Source organism: Colletotrichum lupini, chromosome 6, assembly GCF_023278565.1.
Source record: "Colletotrichum lupini chromosome 6, complete sequence".
In the NCBI taxonomy this organism is placed as follows: domain Eukaryota; kingdom Fungi; phylum Ascomycota; class Sordariomycetes; order Glomerellales; family Glomerellaceae; genus Colletotrichum; species Colletotrichum lupini.
In genome coordinates this window covers 453,658-476,323 of record NC_064679.1, presented here as the reverse complement: position 1 = coordinate 476,323, position 22,666 = coordinate 453,658, and the positions used below count along the sequence as shown (strand labels likewise).

At 53.0% G+C, this 22,666-nt stretch overlaps 7 protein-coding genes across 7 annotated transcripts; 2 read left to right on the top strand and 5 right to left on the bottom strand.

Moving 5' to 3' along the window:
• Positions 1-307: 307 nt before the first annotated feature.
• Positions 308-3,524, bottom strand: CLUP02_11616 (MutS domain V; the record flags this gene model as incomplete). The annotated part of the gene is made up of 8 exons (XM_049290583.1): positions 308-831; positions 905-1,373; positions 1,421-1,821; positions 1,877-1,964; positions 2,016-2,285; positions 2,339-2,379; positions 2,430-2,751; positions 2,805-3,524. The coding sequence occupies 8 exons, from the start codon at positions 3,522-3,524 to the stop codon at positions 308-310; spliced, it is 2,835 nt and encodes a 944-aa protein (XP_049147728.1).
• A 522-nt stretch (positions 3,525-4,046) lies between these two features.
• Positions 4,047-9,653, top strand: CLUP02_11615 (WD domain-containing protein; the record flags this gene model as incomplete). Its single annotated transcript, XM_049290582.1, has 15 exons — positions 4,047-4,473; positions 4,524-5,288; positions 5,348-5,470; positions 5,542-5,691; positions 5,779-5,902; positions 5,959-6,205; positions 6,267-7,576; positions 7,628-7,812; positions 7,880-7,895; positions 7,945-8,037; positions 8,212-8,413; positions 8,482-8,617; positions 8,666-8,789; positions 8,848-9,287; positions 9,343-9,653. The coding sequence occupies 15 exons, from the start codon at positions 4,047-4,049 to the stop codon at positions 9,651-9,653; spliced, it is 4,653 nt and encodes a 1,550-aa protein (XP_049147727.1).
• Positions 9,654-9,750: 97 nt separating this feature from the next.
• On the bottom strand, positions 9,751-12,229 carry CLUP02_11614 (uncharacterized protein; the record flags this gene model as incomplete). Its single annotated transcript, XM_049290581.1, has 13 exons — positions 9,751-9,799; positions 9,852-10,000; positions 10,223-10,301; positions 10,345-10,435; positions 10,474-10,643; positions 10,700-10,803; positions 10,904-10,996; positions 11,076-11,179; positions 11,298-11,358; positions 11,461-11,931; positions 11,984-12,009; positions 12,064-12,085; positions 12,164-12,229. The coding sequence occupies 13 exons, from the start codon at positions 12,227-12,229 to the stop codon at positions 9,751-9,753; spliced, it is 1,485 nt and encodes a 494-aa protein (XP_049147726.1).
• A 1,889-nt stretch (positions 12,230-14,118) lies between these two features.
• Positions 14,119-16,037, bottom strand: CLUP02_11613 (uncharacterized protein; the record flags this gene model as incomplete). Its single annotated transcript, XM_049290580.1, has 4 exons — positions 14,119-14,441; positions 15,215-15,227; positions 15,667-15,791; positions 15,896-16,037. 4 exons carry the CDS (start codon positions 16,035-16,037, stop codon positions 14,119-14,121), a joined length of 603 nt encoding a protein of 200 aa, XP_049147725.1.
• Positions 16,038-16,219: 182 nt separating this feature from the next.
• On the bottom strand, positions 16,220-16,903 carry CLUP02_11612 (uncharacterized protein; the record flags this gene model as incomplete). Its single annotated transcript, XM_049290579.1, has 1 exon — positions 16,220-16,903. The coding sequence occupies one exon, from the start codon at positions 16,901-16,903 to the stop codon at positions 16,220-16,222; it is 684 nt and encodes a 227-aa protein (XP_049147724.1).
• Positions 16,904-17,090: 187 nt separating this feature from the next.
• Positions 17,091-17,273, bottom strand: CLUP02_11611 (uncharacterized protein; the record flags this gene model as incomplete). Its single annotated transcript, XM_049290578.1, has 1 exon — positions 17,091-17,273. The coding sequence occupies one exon, from the start codon at positions 17,271-17,273 to the stop codon at positions 17,091-17,093; it is 183 nt and encodes a 60-aa protein (XP_049147723.1).
• Positions 17,274-19,254: 1,981 nt separating this feature from the next.
• CLUP02_11610 (glycosyltransferase family 20) lies at positions 19,255-22,275 on the top strand (the record flags this gene model as incomplete). Its single annotated transcript, XM_049290577.1, has 4 exons — positions 19,255-19,277; positions 19,480-21,460; positions 21,513-22,182; positions 22,235-22,275. 4 exons carry the CDS (start codon positions 19,255-19,257, stop codon positions 22,273-22,275), a joined length of 2,715 nt encoding a protein of 904 aa, XP_049147722.1.
• Positions 22,276-22,666: the final 391 nt, after the last annotated feature.

Sequence of the window (22,666 nt, the reverse complement as noted above, 5' to 3'; positions counted from 1 at the left end):
GAAGCTCCTACCATCCATTTGAAGACCAATACAAGACTAGTTGTCCTCATGGCTCTGTGTACGCAGTCTTGGACAGACATGTCAGAAGCTCAAGCTGCTAGGAGACACCGTTTCTAATCACTGAGCGAACCAGACCTCTCGCCTTATCTTGTGTGTTCCTATGAGAAGAAGCGAACTACGATACACGTCCATCTCATGAACAACAGCCAAGTAGGTGGCCGACCCATACCTATAACACAACCTAGCAACGAAAGAACCATGTTGTTTTGAAAGTCATCTTCAGATCGCTTTTCCTCAAGTATTCCACTCAGCTGCTCCAAAGTGACTCGGCATCAACAGTGTCGAAGACGTCTTCGTCCTCGAACTCCTTATCCTCCCCGTCCATCCCGTCTCCGAGAGCCTCACTAGCGTTGCTACTGCTTTGATTGCCGCCGTTCTCGATGGCCTCCATACGCAAGACGAACTCCTCTCGGAGACGTATCAAGTAGCTTCTCATCGATGAATCATCCATTGCTGAACTTTTCACCTGTTTGAGCTGTTCGTGAAGATTAAGTATCAGCTTGCGTCGGTTGAGCATCTTCCTCGCTTGAGAAGACTGCTTATTCTGTTCCCTTCGTTGATGCAGTGATATAGCAACTTCCTCGGCAACTTCCAGGAACCGTTTGGGAAATGCCATTGCCTTCGCAAGTGTGATGCCATAGAGCAACTCCTCAGTCTTTCCCGACTCAACCTTGTACATCATAGTTAACTTGGGTACGTTATTGTCCGTCGTCGAAACCTGCGTGACGAGACGAAGATTCAGCACTCCGGGACGATCGGCTAGGACGTCGGCTAAGGCATATTGAGTTAGCTCCCGACCAGGTCCACCTGTAACGAAGTCAAGGGATTGTGCCAGGGGACCTACCAAGCTCTGTGAAGTGAGTTGCAAACCACACAATGGCACGGCTCTGTATAAGGGCTTCGGCTATGGCGATCGCAATAGCAAGTCCATCTCGAGTGCTTGTGGCTCGACCTAGTTCATCTATGATGACGATGCTCTTGTGGGTGACATTGCTTGGGCACGTCAGTACTGGAACCTCCTGCGTCAACACTACGTACCTAAGGATGAAAGCCATCTCTCTCATCTCAAGCGAGAAGCTTGACATATTGGACTCAATATTGTCGTTGGTAGTCACCCGAGCGAAGATATTGTGTACAATGGGAAAACTGGCGTATTCAGCAGGCACGAAGCAGCCAATTTGTGCCATGATCTGAAGCAGAGAGATACTCTTGATGTAAGTGCTTTTCCCGCTCATATTGCAGCCGGTCACAATCTGGAAACGGTGCTCCTCGGTAGCGTAATAATCATTCGGTACAAAGCCACCCTTCAGAGTCTGCTTACGATCAGCATGTGTTGAGGCAGCCAGTGGGTAGGCCAAACCTTGTCCATGATGGGATGCCTAGCAGCTTTCAGCGCTAGAGTATCTGATATTTCCGGTCTTCTCCAATCGAAGGTCGAACTTGCCTGTGCAAATGACGCAATCATGTCGAGCAGTGCGATTGAATCGCAGACGCGGTAGAGGGGCTGCAGTTGAGTCCGGATGCTGTCGATGAGGTCCTGAATAACCTTGTCACTCAGCATGACCACTTCCGCAACGGAGTCGGTGATTCTCTGGTTCAGTTTCTTGAGATGCATTGTGAGACATTCGATGTAACGACCCCTCATCGTCCGGTTGACAAGCACCGCAGGAATAGCCCGGTCCTCGAAATCCACTGCTCGCATTCGGAGGCTGTACTTGCGCCCGTTATCAAACCGTAGGATAGCTTCGATACTATGCTCGCCTGCAATCCTTGTTAGAATGAGGAGTGGACGGTGGGGGAGGGTCAGCTCAATTACGATTCAGCTCTTCAACATGTTTATGGACGTCATCGGTGTTTTCCTTATAGGCTTGTCTGGCAACATCGAGAAGCCCGTTGATTCCAGGCTGCTGCATTGTTAGCCAATTTTCAGCATCATTGACCGCAAAGCCACTTACTTTGACCGCAAAAGTTCTTTGATTTCGTAGGTCTAGAGCGCTTTTGACATAATGAACATCCTCATGAATATTCTGGTACACAAGCTCTCTGGCGGCTGCAGTCAACTCTGGCTGGCAGAGATCTCTGATTTTGGTGAGAAGAGGGCACGTGGCAGGGCCTAGCGCCTGGAACACTGGTGGAACGGCATCTATGAAGGTCTTGACCATCAGAACATGATTGATTGCTCTTTCTGACGCCTCAACGGACGGTTTGTTAGGGATGATGACAAGCTATCCCAGTCAGCAGGGCCTGGAAGATATCAGCAGTTATCGTGGTTCGGTACCTTGGTCAGCATGCTCTCGACATCAGGAAAAGCCTTCAAAGCTGCACAATCTTAGTCGGTCGCCGATGACAAAAAGATGGGAGAATCGAACCTGTTCGGACCTCTGCAAACATGTCTTGATTTGCAAGAAGTTCCTCCAATGCAGCAAATCTTGGCTCAAGGTATGACTCTTTTAGTGTAGACGGCTGCAATAGATTACTTCGAAGTACCCGGCCGCCCATGGGCGTCATTGTATGCTTGAGAACACCGTAAAGGCTGTCGCTAGACGCCGCGTGGCGTCGATTTTGCAGGATCTCGAGAGACATGATGGCAGATACGTCAATCATCATTGTATCCTCCGAGGGCTGGTAACGAATGCGAAGAGAGTGTGGAACAACACGCACGGAGAACTCGGTCTCCAAGAAACTCATAGCCTTGACGTAAAGTCAGTGATTATGCTAGCGTGGATTTCCGAGGATACTTCTACCGCGGCAAATGAGCAAGTCGCATAAAAGCTGCCTTCGATAGCAACTTTTACAGCTTCGGCGTCTTCTCGGAATGCGAAGGTTTGAATACGATTGAGCCCATCCATCTCTGACCAGTACTTTCTATCAAGAGATGTGATCTTTGTATCTGGCATATGTTCCTCGATATGGCTGTAAAGCCTCGACTTGGGATTCGGGGGGCAGCACGAGCTGACGATCAGGAGATGGGTTGGCTCCATGATCTGAAGTTTGTGGAGAGTGCGAACGAAGAACCTGTTGTCGGAGATTTGGCTGAGGATAGCTTCTCCGGTATCAACGTTGAAGAATACAATTCCAACAGCAGGAGTGATTCCGCGAGCCTCGCTCAGGGCACACACAATGGTGTGTTTGGCGCTGTTGGGCAGAAAAGGGGTTCGCGACGTGCGACTAGTGTGGGAAGTGCTCGGCCGGGTCGTACGAGGTCTCGATATAATACCACTAGTATCAGTACCGTAGTCGTAGCTTGGGGTGTAGTAAGAACTAGACACAGGATCTTCCGCTGAAGATGGTATCGGCGTTGCCGTGTAGGAGCCTTCTTCTCTCGGATTTGCTGAGCTTGTGCCCGTTCTTGAGGTTGTTTGGGGGAAGTAAGGAGACGCCCTCCCGTATGGCGCTGGTGTCTGAGAAGGAGTGGTCATGTAACCCGTCGAAGGTCTCGGCGGCCGCAAGTATCGAGCATCCATCTTGTGGCGATGTGGACTACACCGGCCGAGATACTGGCGGTCTCGCAGTTCAGGATATATTTGGTAGACTACAGTGATGGGAGGTGAGGCTTCAACTAGCAGAACAGATCGGGATTATCCTTACTCGAAAGAAATAGATGGGGCGTCGTTGAGAAGAATCGAAGAACCTCATACCAAGATCGCAGCAACGGGCAACAGCTCCTGCCTGACTTACACGGCCGAGCCGGGGTTGCCCCGGTCTTGTCAGGAGTGGAGCCACAAGCACTAGCCACATAACTATCGGATGCACAGCCACTAAAGTAATGAGATGTCGGCCGGTGGAGTCAAGTCGTCATCCCCACGGCCCTGACACGCCAGGAAGAGTTTGCGACAGGCTTGGAAAACCAATCCGCACAGGAAGCCAAACCGCGTCGCGCCGCGACACCACGACTCGAACTGCCCATCTCGACCGACACCGATCCGGGACCAGGCTTTTGAAGCCATCGCGACATTGGTGTTTAGTCGCCCCGCCCCGCCGTCAACATGTTCGGCATCCTGGGCGCCCGCGACCGCAGCGACGGCACTGAGGAATATGCCTCGTTCGACGAGCTCTTCGCGGCGCTGAAGACGCGCATGCAAAAAGATGGGTACAAGGTCGTCAAGTCACGTACCCATCGAAACAAGGTCGGCGGCACCTACGAGAAAGGAAGCGAGGTCGTCAGATGTGACCTCGTCTGCGATCGTGGTGGCCAGCCTTACAAATGCACAGCGACGCAGCTGAAGACATCCACCAAGAAGACCAATTGCCCTTGGAAGGCCAAAGCCGTCAATCGTAAGACGCTGGGGAAATGGATCTTGACCATCATATGCAGCGAACACAACCATGAAGCGCGTACGCCCGACCCGCCGACCGATGAGGAGGATGCTGATGCGGAGGGAGATGCCGACGTCGTTCAGGACGTATCAATTGGTATGCCTCCTACCCCGGTGCAATCCGTTGTTCCTTGCTAACCTTCCTAGTTCCGGAAGTGCAAAACTCTGGTCCGGCGCCAGATCCCACAACAGCTGCCCTCCTTCTCATGGTGGGAGCCGCTCCCAACACGATGCGACTTACCGGCGAGACCTTTCACAACTTCAAGTCCGAGTACCGCAAGATGTCGAAACCTGAACGCCTGGGTATACTAGCCCAGATGCAACTGCGCATCGCAGCCATATATGCCGTCGAGAACGAGGATATGCAGAGACAAGAAAGGCAGGCTAGGCAGGAGAAGAAGCATCAAGAGATCGAAGAAAGTCGACGCAAATCGCAAAGCACACAACAGCCGCAGCAGCAACAGCAGCAGCAGGTACCACAGCAACAACTACCACAGCCACCGCCCCAGCAACAGCAACAGCACCAACAACAGCAACCCCCTCAACCGCAACAACAGCAGCAGCATCAGCAAGTGCAGCATCAACAATATCAACAACATCCCCAACAGCACCAGCAGCAACAAGTACAGAATCATAATCTTGGCCACAATCATGGCCATAACCACAATCGGGTTCAGCAGCAGATGAACCAGATGTCCCGGGATGGCATGGCTGGTATGCCTAAGCACCCGTTTGAGCAGACAACCCACGACGAGCACGCGCAGTATAGAGATCGGCAAGCTGAGATCGAGGAGCGCAACCAGAGGACGATGCAGATGCGCGGGCAGCACCTTAACAACACCTTCCAGCAGCAGAATGCTGTCCAACAGACGCCTATTCCTGTGCCTCAATTCGGCATGCAGTCGGCGCAAGGTCAGCCGCAAGTGTTCCATCAGTACACTGCGGCTCCTACGAATAATGCAATGTCAAAGGGAGCGTCAAGTGCCTCGCCGGCCACAGGCTCAAAGAGGCGTGGCCGGCCGAAGAAGACAGCTATGGACCAGACACTCGACCCCAGCCTTCACATGGGAAGATAGTCGCCGCTTGTGCCGTTAGTCATTGGAAGAAGAGGAGGGGAGATTGTGTATGATGAGCTTGAGAGGGCTCAGTGTGTGTAATGTGTAAGAGGGTTACAGATACCCTACCGGATGGAGGAACTGGGGCATGGCGTTTATAAGGATACCAGCGCAGCAAGCTGACCCGGACATACTTAGTTTTCTTCTCGCTGGAAAAGCACAGTTCCGGGAGAGAGCTGCCAGGATGGCTCTCGGAGTTTGTTCATCGTCTGAACCGGGGGTCATTTTTATCTTGTCAATGCCCGCACTAACAGACAACATATTGTTTCTCCACTTGCAAATGCTAGCGATGCCATTTTTTCAGGCCGTTGTAGTGGGGGCGTCGCAACCACGGGCAATTTTTGACCGATGGTCCCTGGTCCACCGTCCCGTCTGCGCATCAAAATTTCTGCCCCACCATCCCGCATCGCCGTAGTCGAAATATTTCTGACAATTTCAAAGACCAAAAAAGGACTATTATCGAGCAGGCGGTCAACCGACGCAACAACCATGGCGACGGTACTCCCCCCGCCCTCGAAGCGTCAAAAGCGCGAGACGCTCGAGAAGACACAGACTCAGCAAGATGTCACAGCAATGGCTCCGGGCCTTGAGGGCTCTTTTAAGGCCCGCTTCGTTGATGGCGACGGACAGCAGCTGGCTGAGGTGATCGAGGTGCCCCTCGCCGACGCTTCTGAGAAGAACTTGACTCTCCTTCTCAACACTTTGCAAGGAAAGGTCAGCCATATACTTTCTGTTGGCAGTACCGTATACGACCATTGTCTAACCCCCAACACAGGATAGAGAAGACTTCCTCCCGTACAAGTTCCGAATCCACATCCCCGACACAGATATCATCGTCGACCAATACCCCACCAACCTCCTCGAGCTCCTTCGCAGCCATGGCGTCGCAAACCCCTTCGAAACAACAGTCACTCTTAGTGCCGAGCCCCAGGCCGTATTCAAGGTGCAAGCCGTCACCCGCATGGCCCATCGCATCCCAGGTCACGGCGAAGCCATCCTCTCAGCCCAGTTCTCCCCCGAGACCAGCAAGAGGTTAGCAACGGGCGGTGGAGACAAGACAGCTCGTATATGGGATACCGAGACAGGCACCCCGAAGTTCACACTCTCGGGCCACTCCGGCTGGGTGCTCTGCGTTGCGTGGTCCGCCGACGGCCGCCGCCTCGCAACGGGCAGCATGGACAAGACGGTTCGCCTCTGGGATCCGGACAAAGGCGTCGCTGTCGGCCAGCCCCTATCTGGCCACGCAAAATGGGTCACTGGAATCGCCTGGGAACCCTATCACCTCTGGCGCGACGGCACTCCCCGCCTGGCATCCGCCAGCAAGGACGCGACGGTGCGCATCTGGGTCGTCAACACGGGTCGGACAGAGCACGTCCTGTCGGGCCACAAGAGCAGCGTCAGCTGCGTGAAATGGGGCGGTACGGGGCTCGTCTACACGGGCAGCCACGACAAGACGGTCAAGGTCTGGGACTCGGTCAAGGGCACTCTCGTACACACGCTCTCCTCACACGCCCACTGGGTCAACCACCTCGCCCTATCTTCCGACTTTGCCCTAAGAACGGGCTTCTTCGACCACACTCCCACGCCGGAGACGGAGGAGGCTCGCCGCGCCAAGGCTAAGGAGCGCTTCGAGAAGGCCGCCAAGATCCAGGGCAAGGTGGCCGAACGCATCGTCTCGGCTAGCGACGACTTCACAATGTACCTCTGGGATCCGTCACAAGGCACCAAGCCCGTGGCGCGTATGCTGGGTCATCAGAAACAGGTTAACCACGTCACTTTCTCCCCGGATGGCACTCTCATCGCCAGCGCGGGCTGGGACAACCATACTAAGCTCTGGAGCGCGAGAGATGGCAAGTTCATCAACACGCTGCGCGGACACGTCGCGCCTGTGTACCAGTGCGCCTTCTCCGCGGACTCGCGGCTGCTTGTGACGGCATCAAAAGATACCACGCTCAAGGTGTGGTCCATGGCGACGCACAAGCTGGCTGTAGACCTTCCGGGGCACCAGGATGAGGTGTATGCCGTTGACTGGAGTCCCAGAGATGGCCAGCGCGTGGGCAGTGGTGGAAAGGATAAGGCTGTGAGGTTGTGGTGTCATTAAGGGGGCAAGGTTTTGCGCGTCTCTGCTGCGCGAAGTTGGGCAACTGTTGCAATGCGTGGTCTTGCGCATATCATGGATGGGTTTTTGGCAACTAGAATACGGATACACAAAAGAGAATATACCCCATTTGTTCCCAAGCTGCCCATGCCTTATCTCACGAATTTTGCCTTGGCCTGCATTGCTAGACATCTTGAACCACTCCGCTCGACGTCGCAGGACTGTGTCGTTGGGCACTGCACATTCGCCTCAATCTGACATGAACTGTACCAGATAAACTCTACACCTAGACCAGTTGTTCATTTCGTAAGCGTTTGTCAAAAGCCAAACTACGTTTCTGGAATGGTGACACAAGTTTGCCTTTCTGCTTTGCCCAGAGCATGGGCCATTACATCCAGCATCACCCCGGATGGCCAAGACTCAATGGAAGAATCTCCTCCGCAGACTTGTTTGATCTGCACAGCGTTAAAATAAATAACCGCCGTCTACCGGCGACCTTAGAATAGGCCCTTTTAAGCCAAAAGCCTCGGTCACGAGAAGATAGGTTCCTAACCTCAACTAATGACCCTAAAGAAAACCCTTTAAGCTAAATACTTGAGACCTCCAACTACGCAATGAACAGCAAGAATGAGGGGGAAAAGGCGTCGGAGGATGGGAGTAGTACGAAACTCACAACAGCATCGTTTCTCAAGGGCATCCAAGATGTAACCTCAACCTCTTTCGCAAGTGAAGATGACCGCATGCAAGCACTCCTCGGAACATACGCTCTAATGGCGCGCCTAGAATCTCCATGGGAGACATTGGTGAGGATCTGTATGACACAGGTAAGAGATAGACTCCATATCCAATCAACTTCCCTCAGCTCGCTGCATTAATTCTCACACAGACACAGCCCGCCCTTGGCGCAACTCTGAAGATTCTGAAGGACTTGCAACTTTTTGAGAAATGGCAAGCTCGGAACGGCGAGCCAATGACGAGTTGCCAGCTTGCTGAGCTTCTTGGAGGCACTTGTGATCCCGCGCTACTCTGTGAGTCTTCCTCTCATGTCGTAAAGTTGATAATGTCTAACGATATAGATCGGTTCCTACGTCTAATGGCATCGAATAATCTTCTTGAAGAAACCTCCGTAGGTGTCTTCAAGCCGACGTCATTCGGAGGTTCCGTCACAGCACCATTGTTCGACAGTCTAATCCACAGCTTGTGGGAACCTTCCCTCCATCATCTTCTAGAAGAGCATCCCTGGACTGACACTCTCAAGCAATGACACGATCCTCCCAATGTACGCCAAAATGCCAGAATACTTTTCAAAAACGGACTACACCAATCCGCAAGACTCCTCCTACACCGTCTTCCAGTACGCGCACAGGTGGGACGGCGATCTATGGTCCTACTACCAAGCTCACCCCAAACAGCAAGAGCAGTTTAGTACTATTCAGCAGACAATCTCAGGGCTACATCCTGCGTGGACAGAGATCTTCCAAGTCGAGAGACTGATGGAAGGGGATGATGCTCAGACGCCTTTGCTTGTGGATGTTGGCGGGAGTACCGGGCACGATGTACTCAAGTTCCACTCCTTCTACCCAGAGACAGCCTCCCGATTGTATCTCGAGGATTTAGGGTCCGTGGTAGAACAAGCTTTCTTGCCTGAGGGGGTACACAGGGTTTCATACGACTTCTTTACACCACAGCCGATAAGAGGTGAGTTGATTTACTCCGGTCTGTAGGCTAGAACTCACCCTCACACATGCGACAGGAGCGAGAGCATACCTACTGCACTCCATACTCCACGATTGGTCCGACGCCCCAGCCCGCAAGATTCTAGAAATTCAGAGAGACGCCATGACGCCCGGATTCAGCAAGTTACTCATCCACGATAACATTGTCGAAACGGCTCTAGCACATCCGCAGACAACCGCCTTCGATATCCAGATGATGGCCATGGTCGCCGGTCAAGAGCGGACAGAGGATCAGTGGAGGGAGCTTATTACCTCGGTTGGATTACGTGTTGTCAATATTTGGAGGTTGAAGTCTGCTGTGCATAGCATCATTGAAGTCTCGAGATAGACGTAGTGGGTATTCCGAACCTAAATGTATGAGTATTCCGTTCTTGCCTAGTATATTCCCGTCTGAAGGTATATACCCCCCCTCAACTCCATTCCCGTCACCAGCCAGCAGGCGCCCGTCTAGGTCGACGGGTCAGGTCAAACTGGCTGGGTGGTGGAGTGGTTCATGGTCAACAATTAAAATCGCCAACCAGCCTACTCGACGACAGGCTTAGCGCATACGAGTACCCGAGTTCGAATCCCAGCATGAGCACCAAGAGATGTAGCCACACCGGTGGTGAACTCTTTTTTGCTTTTCCCTATCTCTTCAATTATGTCAAGTGCTGATTTCTGTTTCTCGGTGCAGTACTATGATTGAGAGGCAGAACCTCGGTGGTATCTCGTTGGCGATTGCCAGCCATTGATGAAGACATGAAGGCAATGCATCTGATTTAATTATGTGCCTGAATAGTATTTCCCCCAGAATTAAACCTATTGCAGCTTGATATTATATATAATAGTCCCTGTATGGTTGCCGTTCTCTCGTCTCCATCTTGGACTATGTACCTCAGGATAGAGCACCTAAAGCACCTCCATGTTAGCATCATCATCTCGTGCTACAGGCGTAGGCCAGAGATAGTTTAGCTGAAGGATGACCACGACAAACAGACTGATTATGGCTGTTGATGAAATAGCGTCTAGCGAGTTCACACTTGCTGTAAATCCAAGCCAGCCTTGAATCCCACTCCCTCTCCCGAATAGCCTCAACCCACACCGAACGCAGTCCCACTCCATCCATCCGAACTGTATGTCATCGGCCCCACTTACGGACTAACGGGAACCTGAAATCGGAGCATAATCGCGGAATTTAGTCGGGAGTCGGGACAAAGGGAGCGGGGGAAAACAAGTCATGGCAATGATTTGTAGCCGAACAAGCCGGGAGATCAGATCAGGTTGTTTCCCCTTAGCCGCGGTCTTACCGTGGATACAGTGCAAGTCCACAATAGGGTGACTTCACAAGATCGAGGACACAATCAAGACAGCTCATGTTAGTCGTGAGATTCAGACGTGCTGTATTGCCGATGTGTCATTGTCGTCGAATGTTGAGCAACACGAGTTTTGCCTTTGCATGCAGCCCAGGCATTAGCAATGATCACCATATACCCACCACACTGATCTACGTGTAGGATGTGCGCTGGCGGAAATCAAACCGCCATCACTCAACCGCAAGGACAGCAATGACTTGTTGCTACATCCTAACATCCCTCAGACCTCGTCAATTTCGAAGTCGGGAATGGAGATAGACGTGCTATTCGCCATGTGTACCTGTGGTTGAGCGAGCCATGGGATTGGATGCCCTGCATACTGTAGTCTCTAAGCATGGTATCCCATGGCACCAATCAGCAAACACCTAAATATCTGTGTAGGCAGAAGGAGGCTGAACGAAAGCGACAGCACGAACAGGCGTACCGAAGATCCCTTCTAGAGTGAGAATGCTCTGCTGCACGTCGTCGCGGCCTGCATGCGATTGCACCTCTGCGATGGGCCCTTGGCATTAGTCCGTCAAACCCGATCGTTCCATCTTTGGCCCGTCCCTCTTCCCCAACAACAGCTTATCATGTAGCCTAAAGAAAGAATATGTACTGCCTTACGTCCTTCTCCGCACCATGGGCAAACGTGACCATCTGAAATCCAGATTGGGCTAGAAATCCCGTGCCGCTGGTGTGCTGATGGGATGTGCATCTGGGCTATCCCATCGGTTCGTTCTGGCATGAGCATAATGGCATCCCATCGGCGGTGCATGGAAGTGCACACTATTTCGTGGCTACCTTACCCAGTGCTATGGCGGAACTACAGGGCCGGGCCGCCCCTAGTAAAAGTATCGAGTGAGGCCAGGCAGCGCCGTCACCGAGTCGAACCGGGGCGTTTGGTGCTTTGCCTGACCGGCCGAGCGCTAATGGAGGTGCATTACTAGTGCTTGAATCTTCAATCCTCAGCTTGACCTCTGAACACTGACAAAATCCGGACAGAGTGTCAAACGGGTGATCCTGGAACATCGGGGAGGGATTCAAATGTTCCTTGTTGGACCGACTTGACACGGAGTGACCAAGATCCGGCTGACCTGTACTTCGAGCCCAGGGCCTGGGAGTGGCTTCGAACGAGATGGGCGGGGAAATTCTATCATATATGATGTTTCTTTTTCCGTGTCTAGACAAGGGGGCATATGCCAAGCGGCTGGTTTGCGGTTGGCGCCTAGAGAGGAGAGGCATGATGTGGCGGACAGTCGAGCAATCGACTAGCTGTTCTCAGTCAACTCAGCGGCGCCTTGTTCGATCAAGTTGATTCTGAGACGCGCTGGGCGCCGAAGGGATGATTCTCTGCCGTCTTGCATTCAGCCTATAGAACCAAGGAGGACTGAGTGTCCACTGCACCATCGGGATATACCGGCGCGTGCTATCGAAGTGGTCGGCGATGTAGTATCAATGAGGGTGTCCAGGAAGACTTGAGAAGTTTAGATCGAAGGAATAGAACAGAAATGGGGTGCATAGCGGCTGCGGTTGATGTGAGGGGAACATGTCGTTTGGACTGGGGTCTCATTGTGTGGGGAAGGATGGGACATCGATTTGGAGTTGAAGTGAATTAAGCTGTGGATTTCTCCTGTGGATTGTGTTGTGGGATGCCACGAGGTTGACATGAAAGCTTTGACTGGAGGGAAGACTTCATGTTCGAAACCAGTTCTTTCGCCCCGAGGTTGATTGGGCCGCTACAACTCTCAGAGTCACAGCCACTTCGGCTGAACGGCCGCTGTTGAGGCATTTCTTACTTGGTGATATTTGGTTCTGGTGCCCAACCCAAACATTAACAAGCAAAGCGGTTAGCGATAGGAGAGACTCACAGCCGAGCTTATATTGCCGTACTAGTTGCCGATCGGCGTTGCAGTGAAAGGCCTGCGAGTGCGTCGACCCTTGGCAATGGCATATTGCCCAACGCGAATGGCACTGTTGTGAATGTGTGGACTAACAACTCCAGGGACCAAGGCTCAGTAATATCGCGCTTTGGTTGTGGCTGCATCGTGAAGAATGGTAAGCAGGAACAAGGGGGCCAATGTCGCTCCTCAACCATTTCCCGAGGCCTCCAAAGAATTCGTGGAGGTAAATGATAAGTCAACACACCAGTACAGGACCCCAGGTGCGCTGCACGATAGCCCAGACTTGTAGCAACACGCGTCCTGGTTCAGGTTCGGACCTCTCGGTGCTCTAGGCTGTCGGGCCCTCGCCGTCTCCGCCTTGTTGGGGCAGACGAGGTTACGGCTTGCCTGGATATCTGCTGGCGAGTCGCTCCTTTGGGACTGTTGCAGGAAGCACATGCTTCTACTATGGAATAAGGATGACTGTGAGAGTGGGCGATAGCCTGAACGATGATAGGGCCTGTAGAGGGTAGACATGGGTTCCTGTGGAATTTCTTCATAAGACGCATCCTGACGGAACCCGAAAACCCAGAGCGAAGTTTCCCCGCGCCGTGGTCTCTCCGAACCTCAAGATCGAAGTGGGCACTGTTGAGCCACACCCGCTTCGGTGGATGAAGGTGGATGGGAAGCTGGGCCGAACTGGCCGGGTGATTGACTAGATCTTTGAAGATGGAGACAAAGTTGGGGCTCTCCCCGAGTCCCTTTTTAGTTTCAAGGGGGGCCTCCTGTCACATGAACAAGCTGCTCCATATCAGAGTGGTCCATTAAAAGTCTTGAGCGTTGAAGAAACAGAGGGGGAGAAAGGCAGGAGAAAAGAAGAAGACAAAAACGTGGAACGCGAGCCCAACTCCACAGGGACCAGGGACCCGGCTAGAGCCAGAGATTCCACCCAAGGTGTAGAAGCATGACATGCGAGCCAAAGAAGAAGAAAAATGTTTGGAAGGTTGCTTTGGCCGCTCGGTCAAACTGCACAAGCTTCAATCAAGACTCTGCTGGTCCCAAGCTGTCTTTTGTTAGCTTGTTGTAGAGCTCTCCCAACACTGGGCGACACCAACCAGGCATTGCTTGAGAGCCTAAAATGGTGGAATTAAGAGCTTGCATGATGGATTGAGTTTGGGGTTCCGCGTTGCACCAGGTCTAACGTGGGCAACGGAGGCCTGGGGACAAGCTCTCGGATTACCATTGCCGGGGAATATGCGATGTTAGTTCGTGGCCCGTAGTAATGTTTGTTGAAGCTCTCTGGCGGTGGTACGAGGGAGTCTTCCTTGACGGCAGATGGATCAATAACGTAATGCTCCGCGACGATGACAAGATCTCAAAGTTGTCTATCAGAGGCGCTGCAGGCGACAAACAGCCGCCCGGAAAATCATTCATCTCAGCTTTGAGGATTTCGTCAGCGAGGCGTGCTTAGACGTATGGTCAAAGGGTGGCCACGCGATGGGCGGCGAGTGGATGGGTTACCCAGGGTGGCGTATCGTCAATCCAAAGGGTTTTGTTCGTCGTAAGGCGAAGCACCAGGTTATCTCTGAATATCGGGCTGTGCTGGGGTCGCACGAGGTGCATATGCGGCGTCGATGTTGATGTGCAGGCGTGCTGTACTGTAGAACGACGCTTGTCTGCGCGCCAGGGTGGTGGGCGGCAACGCTCTCAGGGAAGGGAACGTCCTCGCTCGGTGGTATCGCCGAGCTATTGGAGGACCTGGTGATGGCCATGGTGGTGGTGATCGATGCTCGTGCCGAATCTCGTCGGGCAAAACTAAGCGGCGATGTGGTGGCTGGCTGGCAGTGATGATTTGTTGGAGCTGCTGCTGAAGAAAGATGAACAAGGTGGTCGTAGTGATGGCTATGATGGTGGTGGTGGTATTGTTTAGTGTTAGTGTTTGTCTTTTGTTTCCCCCTCATTCGAACCCAAAGGAGAAAAGAGGAGTCAAGGTGAAGGTCAAGAAGAAGAGGGGGCTGCGATGATAGAGACTGGACGAAGATGTGAGAGAGACGTCAGAAGCGAAAGACTACGTGATGTTGCCAGACCAGATGTGATGCTTTCCGGATGTTTCTTGTAGCAGCCACGGCCGACGCATGATTGTATTTTCGTCTCCATTTCCCACGAAAGGGGCCCCTTCCGCTCCCCGTTTGTGCCAATCTAGCAAGTGTACCTCACCAAATAGCAGTGGCTTGTTGGCGCGTTGCACTTGGTTGATTGACGTGACAGGAGGGGTGAGAGAGAGGCAAGAAACACTGTTGAAAAGAGCGTCCATGACATGAGTCTCAGTTCATGCCCCTTCAGCTTGAATGAGGCGGACTGAACGAGGTAAGAAGGGGTGCAAGCGGGCTTGTCTCGACAATCTTGATGGTAACATGAAATCAGCAGACCCAACCCAGGGTCACGAAGCGCATCATCTTCCTACTGGCTCGTGCTGTTCATGATGGGAGTGAATGAGCGAGTGCGTGCTTGAGTGAGCACAGTCCAGGCCGGCCAGTCCTGGTCTGACATGTTGGAATTTCAGACCGAAAGCTTGACCAAAGGGAGTTCTTTTAGTCACAAATGAGAGAATCCGACCATTCGCAGTGTGATGCTGTGAGTCCCGGCTGATGATGGACGATAAAGGTCATACTCACGGCTCCTGTCGGCCTTGAGGGAACGACACATCATTAGTCCATCATCAGTCATATTTGCCTTTTTGTCTTTTGCGCTTCCCAGCTTTGGCTTTCTTCAATCATTGGCACGCCACCGTGTCTCAATGTCTTGAACCCTGGGGTAATAAGAAAACCTTTCGGTCGTCCGGTCAGCTACGGAGCAGCCTTTGGTGGTTCGCTAGGTGCCTGTAAATGAGGAACATGGCTGTCGAAACTGGCCAGTCTTTTTGCGGCGCTGTGGCTTCCGTCCAGTCATTCCCGAAGGATCCCTGACGCTGCCTTGGGACCACTGACCAGGGAAGATGGGCAGCATCACCATCCCTGTCAGCCCCAAGATTCTGAAAAGTCACAGCGGCACGGAAACCGAGGTGTCTCTGCGGATACGTACTGGACGGAGTAAGACAAAGGTCTAGCTAGGGTGGTGATGTTCGTACCGCGAATCCGTTCCGGTAGTAGCCATCGCGGCACCTGGCTTCTTCCAATTCTTCCCGCATGAGGTAGGATTCTGTTTCGGTCGTGTTGCTCGGGGATGATACACCAACGGCGACAAGCTTCCTTTCTATTCTGGTGGGAAACATGCTTGTCAAGTTGTCAGACTACAACAGCAACAAGTGATGGGCAACACCAACTTCAATGTACACAGTTGTACTTCCTCCTCTTTACCTAGTAGACGCGGATAAGGAGAGGCCTCACCGAGAAGGAGAGACGTTGCATTTCTCACATTGAGCTTTTCCCAGACGAGACGGCGGCTGGCCTGGGCCCCATCGCCCGCTCGCTCTGGAACCGTAGAAAATGTCCGTTGCATGGCGTGGCATGGTGTTGCATGCTATCTCGAGGGGGGGTGGTTAGGGTAGGATGAAAGAGGCATCTCTCACACTCAGCGATGTGGAGGAGGGACGGGCAGAACAGGACAGACATGGAAAATGGGACAAGATCACTGAGTTCCCTTGGATTCTTCAATCATGCTCTTCCATCTTCCACGCAGTATCACCCCCGAGCCGTGAGGGTGTGACTAGTTAAAAGTCTCCTGCCATCCCGATCTTCGATTCCCTTCCCGTCCCTCGTCCTCTCGTTCCCCACACTAGCTCTTTGGTCTTCTCGGCTCTTCCTTGATTTACCCTGGGCCATCTCCGTCACCTTCTGGAGCTCAAAATTCATCGAACATCTGCAAACCAAAATACTCCGTGTAGTTGGATCCTCTGGCGGAACAAAACCTCCTGAAGCTATCCACCACAACTCAGCATCGTCGTCAGCATTACCGCCAAACTTCAGCGTCCCTCCATCTTCTCCAGTCTTTGGCCTCATCGTCGTCCACTTCATCATCTTCGTCGCCCTTCTCTGAACATCGCCGTCCACTCTCCCGGACGTCTGCTCCGTCGTGGGCCCGTCGGGTCTGTCGCATTCCACACGTGCGTTCAGTTGTCGACTGCCAGGGCTGCAGCTGGCCAACCCATTGAACCCAACCCATCCACACTTCCCAATCCCACCCCTCCCTCGCTCGAAGTCGAGCTCCCCCCGTCTACCTAGCCGTTCACCCGGTCTCCAGTGTCGAGGGTGCATCGCTGTTGCGACGTGGAACACCCTACCCCGGGCGCCCAACTTAAAACGACATTTGACGCCGCGAAGAAAAAGTCGAAGGACGCTGATGACCAGACCCGAAACGCGAAACATATTCAGATTAGAAAATCAGGGGGAATAATCTACAATCCTATCTCCTCAAAGAATCAAAAAAAGACAGGTCCAACGGGATTCTCGACATAGCACCACCGCCACAACCACCACGCAAGCCTCAAAGGCCAACAAAATCCAACCAAAGCTACGGACGAGCTACCCAAAGTACAATCTACCATACGAATACCTACCAATCGCAGGGAGCGCATAGCCGGTTCGAATCAAGGTAGCTTCTCTGGCTAGCGGCAGCCTCTTTTCTATCTCTAGGCTCGAGGTCCCGTCTACCTTGCCCGCTGCATCTCATCTTGCAGCTGCCTCTCCAGGCTCTCTCTTGTCCAGCACTTATCCCGCAATACGAAGAGGTACACATCGACTCTGAGTATCTCTCCGGTTCCGTCTTGGTAGACGGCGTGCATTAGCCTCGTTTTGCGCAGTCTCGACTTGTCGACGGTACGTCTCCGTGCACTGCGTTAGCTCCCACTCGCATTCGTCGCCTCAAGGCTCAAGGCTTAGGAGTCCAGGGTACGTAGCTCGGTTTCCTCATTACGTCAGTGACGTTCCTCGCCCGTTGGCAGTTGCTTCCCGTCCGTCCACCTTTGTTGTTTTGTTCTTTCCTTTCCCGGCAAGATTTATCTCTCACTCTCATCCTCAACCTCATCCTCACCCTCATCTCATTCTCACTTTCTACCTCGCTCTCTCATCTCACTCGTGGCCTCAAACAGCCGGTTATCTAAGAGTAAGAGGGCTAGAGAGAAAGAGAGAGAGAGAGAAAATCGGATGAGTGAGTGAATGAGAGAATAAGTGAGTGGGCTGGGCCGTTCCGCGAATGGCGTCACCTTCAAAAACTACGCTTGCTTCATTGCAGTCCGTCATGCCCCAGCCCATGCCTTTAGTACACAGCAAGGAGACGGTTTTCATCATTTCCTCCTCACAATTCCACTTCCCGTGCTCTCCAGGCTCTTGCAGTTGCAATCCATCCCGAGAGCTTCCACATCCCTGGACCATCCACCAGCCCATCATCATCAGCCTTCACCCCAGTCGAGTCCGTCCAATTCCCTCCGGGCCAATCCCGCTGCTCCATCCACATTTTCACACTTGCAGCTCTCCCGGTCAGTGACAGTCCAGTCAAATTTCAACATCCACCACGCCCACACCACATCCACTTCGCCCTCACCTTAAACTCGCACTAAAGTACAATCCCCGTCCTGTCCTATCCCATCCCATCCCGTCCAATCCCACCCTCTCATCGTGACTTTTTTCGCCCAGGGTTGAGGGTGAGAGAAGAAAAAAGTTTGAGAAAAAAAGACCGAGAGAGCGGCATTCCCACCCCACTTTGGAATATTCTCGAGAAAACGTTGCATGCCGAAACATCGCGGAGAAGACAGAAGAAGGAGAAGAAGACAAACACTTCACGATACTCTCTGTACAGACACAAACAACACTCTCCGTACCCGTCATATTACCCTCACTTCTTCTGTTTCCACTGTTCCCTTTTCCCCCTCCACACACCCCGATCGATTCCTCGCAGCTGCATCGCTCACTGGCCCAACCGTTTTCTGTGTTTTCCCTGACGCATGCGCCTCCGCCCAGCCCAGTGTCAGCCAGTGCTATTTTACATTACGCAAGGCTCAGGCTCTGGCTGGTCCGGGGACAAGGACCAGCACTTGATTAACCAAGAAAATAAAAAAGCTCAAAGCTGACGGTACATTTTGCGCAGCTCCCAGCAACACAACAGCAAGCAGCAGCAGCAGCAGCCACAGCAACAACTACAATTGCACAGCTCCCGGCAGCTCTTTATTTCCAAATTCTCCCTCGCCTCATCTTCCAGTCCTTTACACACATCCTCACTTTTCTTACCTGACCTAAAGGAATCCTCATTCACATTTCACCTACGGCTGTGTCTGAGACAAGCATCAATCCAATCACCTCTCACTGCTCTCCCACATTTTACCTCAGCCACAAACACACACCCCTCCGTCTGTTCATCCACCATCCCGTCCTTTTGTAGGCGCTTTTTCTCAGCAAGAGGTACTTTGTTACAAACGAACAACGTCACCTCGCCTTCGGTTCCTCTCCCTCGCCTTGACAACGGAGAAACCTCTCAACCCAGAACACATTCACTTGATCTTTTCAACCACACACCACTTTGACTCTTCCCACATGTTCTGCCCTACGAAAAGCTGCTAGTAGCTACCCGTCTCCTCTGTCTCGACCTCCTCGTCAACTTCTATTCAACCTCCATCCCTTGCCATCACTCGGCGGCCTCTTCCAAACCGGACCATCTACCTCCCCGAGGCCTTTTCCCACTTTCTCACGACACAGACGGCTAGCCACTAGCCAGATTGCCCAACATGACGGTATTTATCGCATCATTGTAAGCTCTCCTCCGTCTCAAGATTATGATATGTCTGCCTTACTTGCCTTTCCGTCACATCAACGTCAACGAAGTATCTGCCAGGATACCCCCCTCTGCGCAGATACTTCTCATGCAACCATCCAAGACTCCCACCGGCTGCTGGGCTTCAATCTTGATCGCCTTGTCATGCAAGATCAAGAACTAATTTGCCAACGTCCAGATTTCTCCCTAAAACCGTCCACTTCGCCCTCCCTGGAACGCCTCAACGTGGCGACCCTTTGCGCCGCGCCAAAAAGTCCGAAAAGTCTCAGCGAACCGAAGGCGACAACCAACCCAGTCTCTTCAACCCGATCCGCGACATTACACCTCCCATTACCCCGACCGAAGACGTTGTCCCGAAAGATCCCTTCACGAACGAGGACGGTTTCCGTATATTCCCCGACGAAGAGCGCAAGCGTGGTGCGCCAATCGACAAAGGTTCTCCCAAGTGGGGTGCTAGAGCCACCCAGCCCAAGTCCCGCGCGAGCTCGCCCCCGCCTGCCTTCATCGCCGAGCATAGTCGCACCCTCGAGAAGGCCAGAGAACTTGGTCGTCAGGGCATCACCCAGCCTCGGCCGCTCGTTAGAAGCGACAGCCATGACCGGGTCTTTTCCCACGCCAACTGGCGCGTTATGAACGCCGACCAGGGCAACGGTGGTTTGCGCAACGCCGCCGAGGCCGCTGCCCGCGATGGCAAGCTTGGAGAATACACTTGGGTTGGCACCCTCGGCATGCCCACCGACGCCCTCGAGGGTACCCAGCAGAAGCAGGACATCGAGGACAGGCTCGCCACCGAGCACGACATGCTGACCGTCTTCTGCTCCGACAAGGACTTTGACGGCCACTACTCGCACTTTTGCAAGCAGATTCTCTGGCCCGTCTTCCACTACCAGATCCCCGACAACCCCAAGAGCAAGGCCTTCGAGGATCACTCATGGAAGTACTACGTCAACGTCAACCAGGCCTTTGCCGACAAGATTGTTAAGAACTGGAAGCGCGGCGACGTTATCTGGGTACACGACTACCACCTGCTGCTCGTTCCCGGCATGGTGCGCAAGAAGCTGCCCGACGCCAAGATTGGCTTCTTCCTGCACGTTGCCTTCCCCTCTTCCGAGGTTTTCAGATGCTTGGCCGTGCGCAAGCAGCTTCTCGAGGGCATGCTGGGTGCCAACCTCATTGGCTTCCAGATCCACGAGTACACTCGTCACTTTTTGCAGACCTGCAGCAGGTTGCTGAGTGTCGAAGCAACCACTGATGGACTGCAGCTGGAGGATCGTTTTGTCGACGTGGTTAACTTGCCCATCGGCATTGATCCTGTCAACCTCAGCGAACACCGCGGCGACAACGATGTGAAGAGATGGGTCGAGATCATGAAGGAGCGCTACCAGGGCAAGAAGCTCATTGTAGCTCGCGACAAGCTCGACCACGTTCGCGGCGTTCGTCAGAAGCTTCTTTCCTACGAGCTGTTCCTGAACAAGAATCCCGAATGGCGCGACAAGATTGTCCTTATCCAAGTCGCCCTCTCCGGTAGCGAAAAGTCTGATTTGGATGCGACTGTTAGCGACATTGTCACCCGAGTCAACTCTTCCTGGGCCAACCTGGCCTACCAACCCGTCGTCTACTTGAAGCAGGATATCGACTACCCCCAGTACCTTGCCCTGTTGACCATGGCCGATGCGCTGATGATCACGAGCCAGCGCGAGGGCATGAACTTGACATCGCACGAGTATCTCTTCTGCCAGGATGGCGAGGTCTTCTCCGAGAAGAAGCATGGCTCGCTAATTTTGTCCGAATTCACTGGTACATCGTCGCTATTTGGCGGCAACGAGCTTTCGGTCAACCCCTGGGACTACCGCCAATGCGCCGACGCGATCAAGACAGCACTCGAGATGGGCGACGAAGAAAAGGAACGCCGCTGGACTGCGCTTTACTCGGCCGTCATGCACCACACCGGATCGCACTGGTTCAGCGAATTCTTGTCTCGCCTCGATCGCGTATACGACGAGCAGCACAAGCACGACCAAACTTCGGTCCCGCGTCTCAACATCAACACTCTGGCTCAGCGATACTCTCGCAGCAATCGACGCCTCTTTATCCTCGACTATGAAGGCACTTTGGTTAGTTGGGGCCCAATGAACCAGATCATCCCTGTCAGCCCTCAGGTAAGAATCCTTTCAAGAACCTCTGCTTTATTAACAAGTCTAATTGGAGCAGCGTACCCTGGATGTCTTGAACGAGCTTCTGCTCGACGAGCGCAACACCGTCTACATCATGTCCGGTCGCCGCCCGGAAGAGCTCGACCGATTGTTCCGCCGCGTACCCAACCTCGGTCTCATTGCCGAGAACGGCTGCTTCCTCAAGGACTGCGGCAAGAACACCTGGCAGGAGATGGCGGACAGAGAGCAGATTTCCAGCTGGAAAGAGTCCGTCAAGTCCATCATGACTTACTTCCTCGAGCGTACCCCCGGTGCCGAAATCGAAGAGCGACGCTGCAGCTTGATCTTCCACTACAAGAGCGCCGAGGATTACGAGTCCGCAGCCCGCCAGGCTGGAGACTGTGCCAGTCATGTCAACGATGCATGCGAGGCACAGCGTGTCCACGCCATTCCTCTCGATGGCTCCATTGTCGTTGAGCCCATTGACTGGACCAAGAGCACCGCGGCAGAAAAGATCTTTGATGATCTCCGCGTCCACATGGCCCCTGACTCGGAGCACAAGAGCCCTGTTGACTTCCTCATGGTCGTTGGTGACGGGCGTGAGGATGAAAAGGTGTTCAAGTGGGCCAACGCCCTTGGAGAAGACAAGGTTGTCGAGGATGTTGTAACTGTCAGCTTGCACAGCCGCAATACTGAGGCTGGTGCGACATTGACACAAGGTGTGAGTGGTAAGTTGATTGTCTCTGCTCAATTTCGTACTCAAGTATTAATTGTGACTAGGTGTCTTGCTCGCTCTCCAGAAGCTTGCCACTACTCAGTAAAGCGAGCTCTTAATAGGGCTATGGTGAAGTCGAGCAAACGGCTCTACGCTGTGAACCCTGTGCTGCCAACTTTGGGCGCACTACATTTGATCGTAATTGACCTGGCTATGCCACCAGGCGAATGATACCACAGTGGGATAGCATGGAGAGACGGAGCGCAAAGGCGTATAAAACAGGGCAGCTAGGATTTCCTTTTTTTTTTCTTTTGAACTCTTTCCTACCGGCGAAGGAAGGATCACGAACATGGCATTTGGGAAACGATGACGACTGCATTGGCATGCATCATACGCATACGAGGGGCGACTCTCGCAAAGGAATATTTCCTAATGTCTTTTTTTTCTCTTTTACTCTTTTTCCCAGTTCTTGTTTCCTCTTCAGTACCACACACACC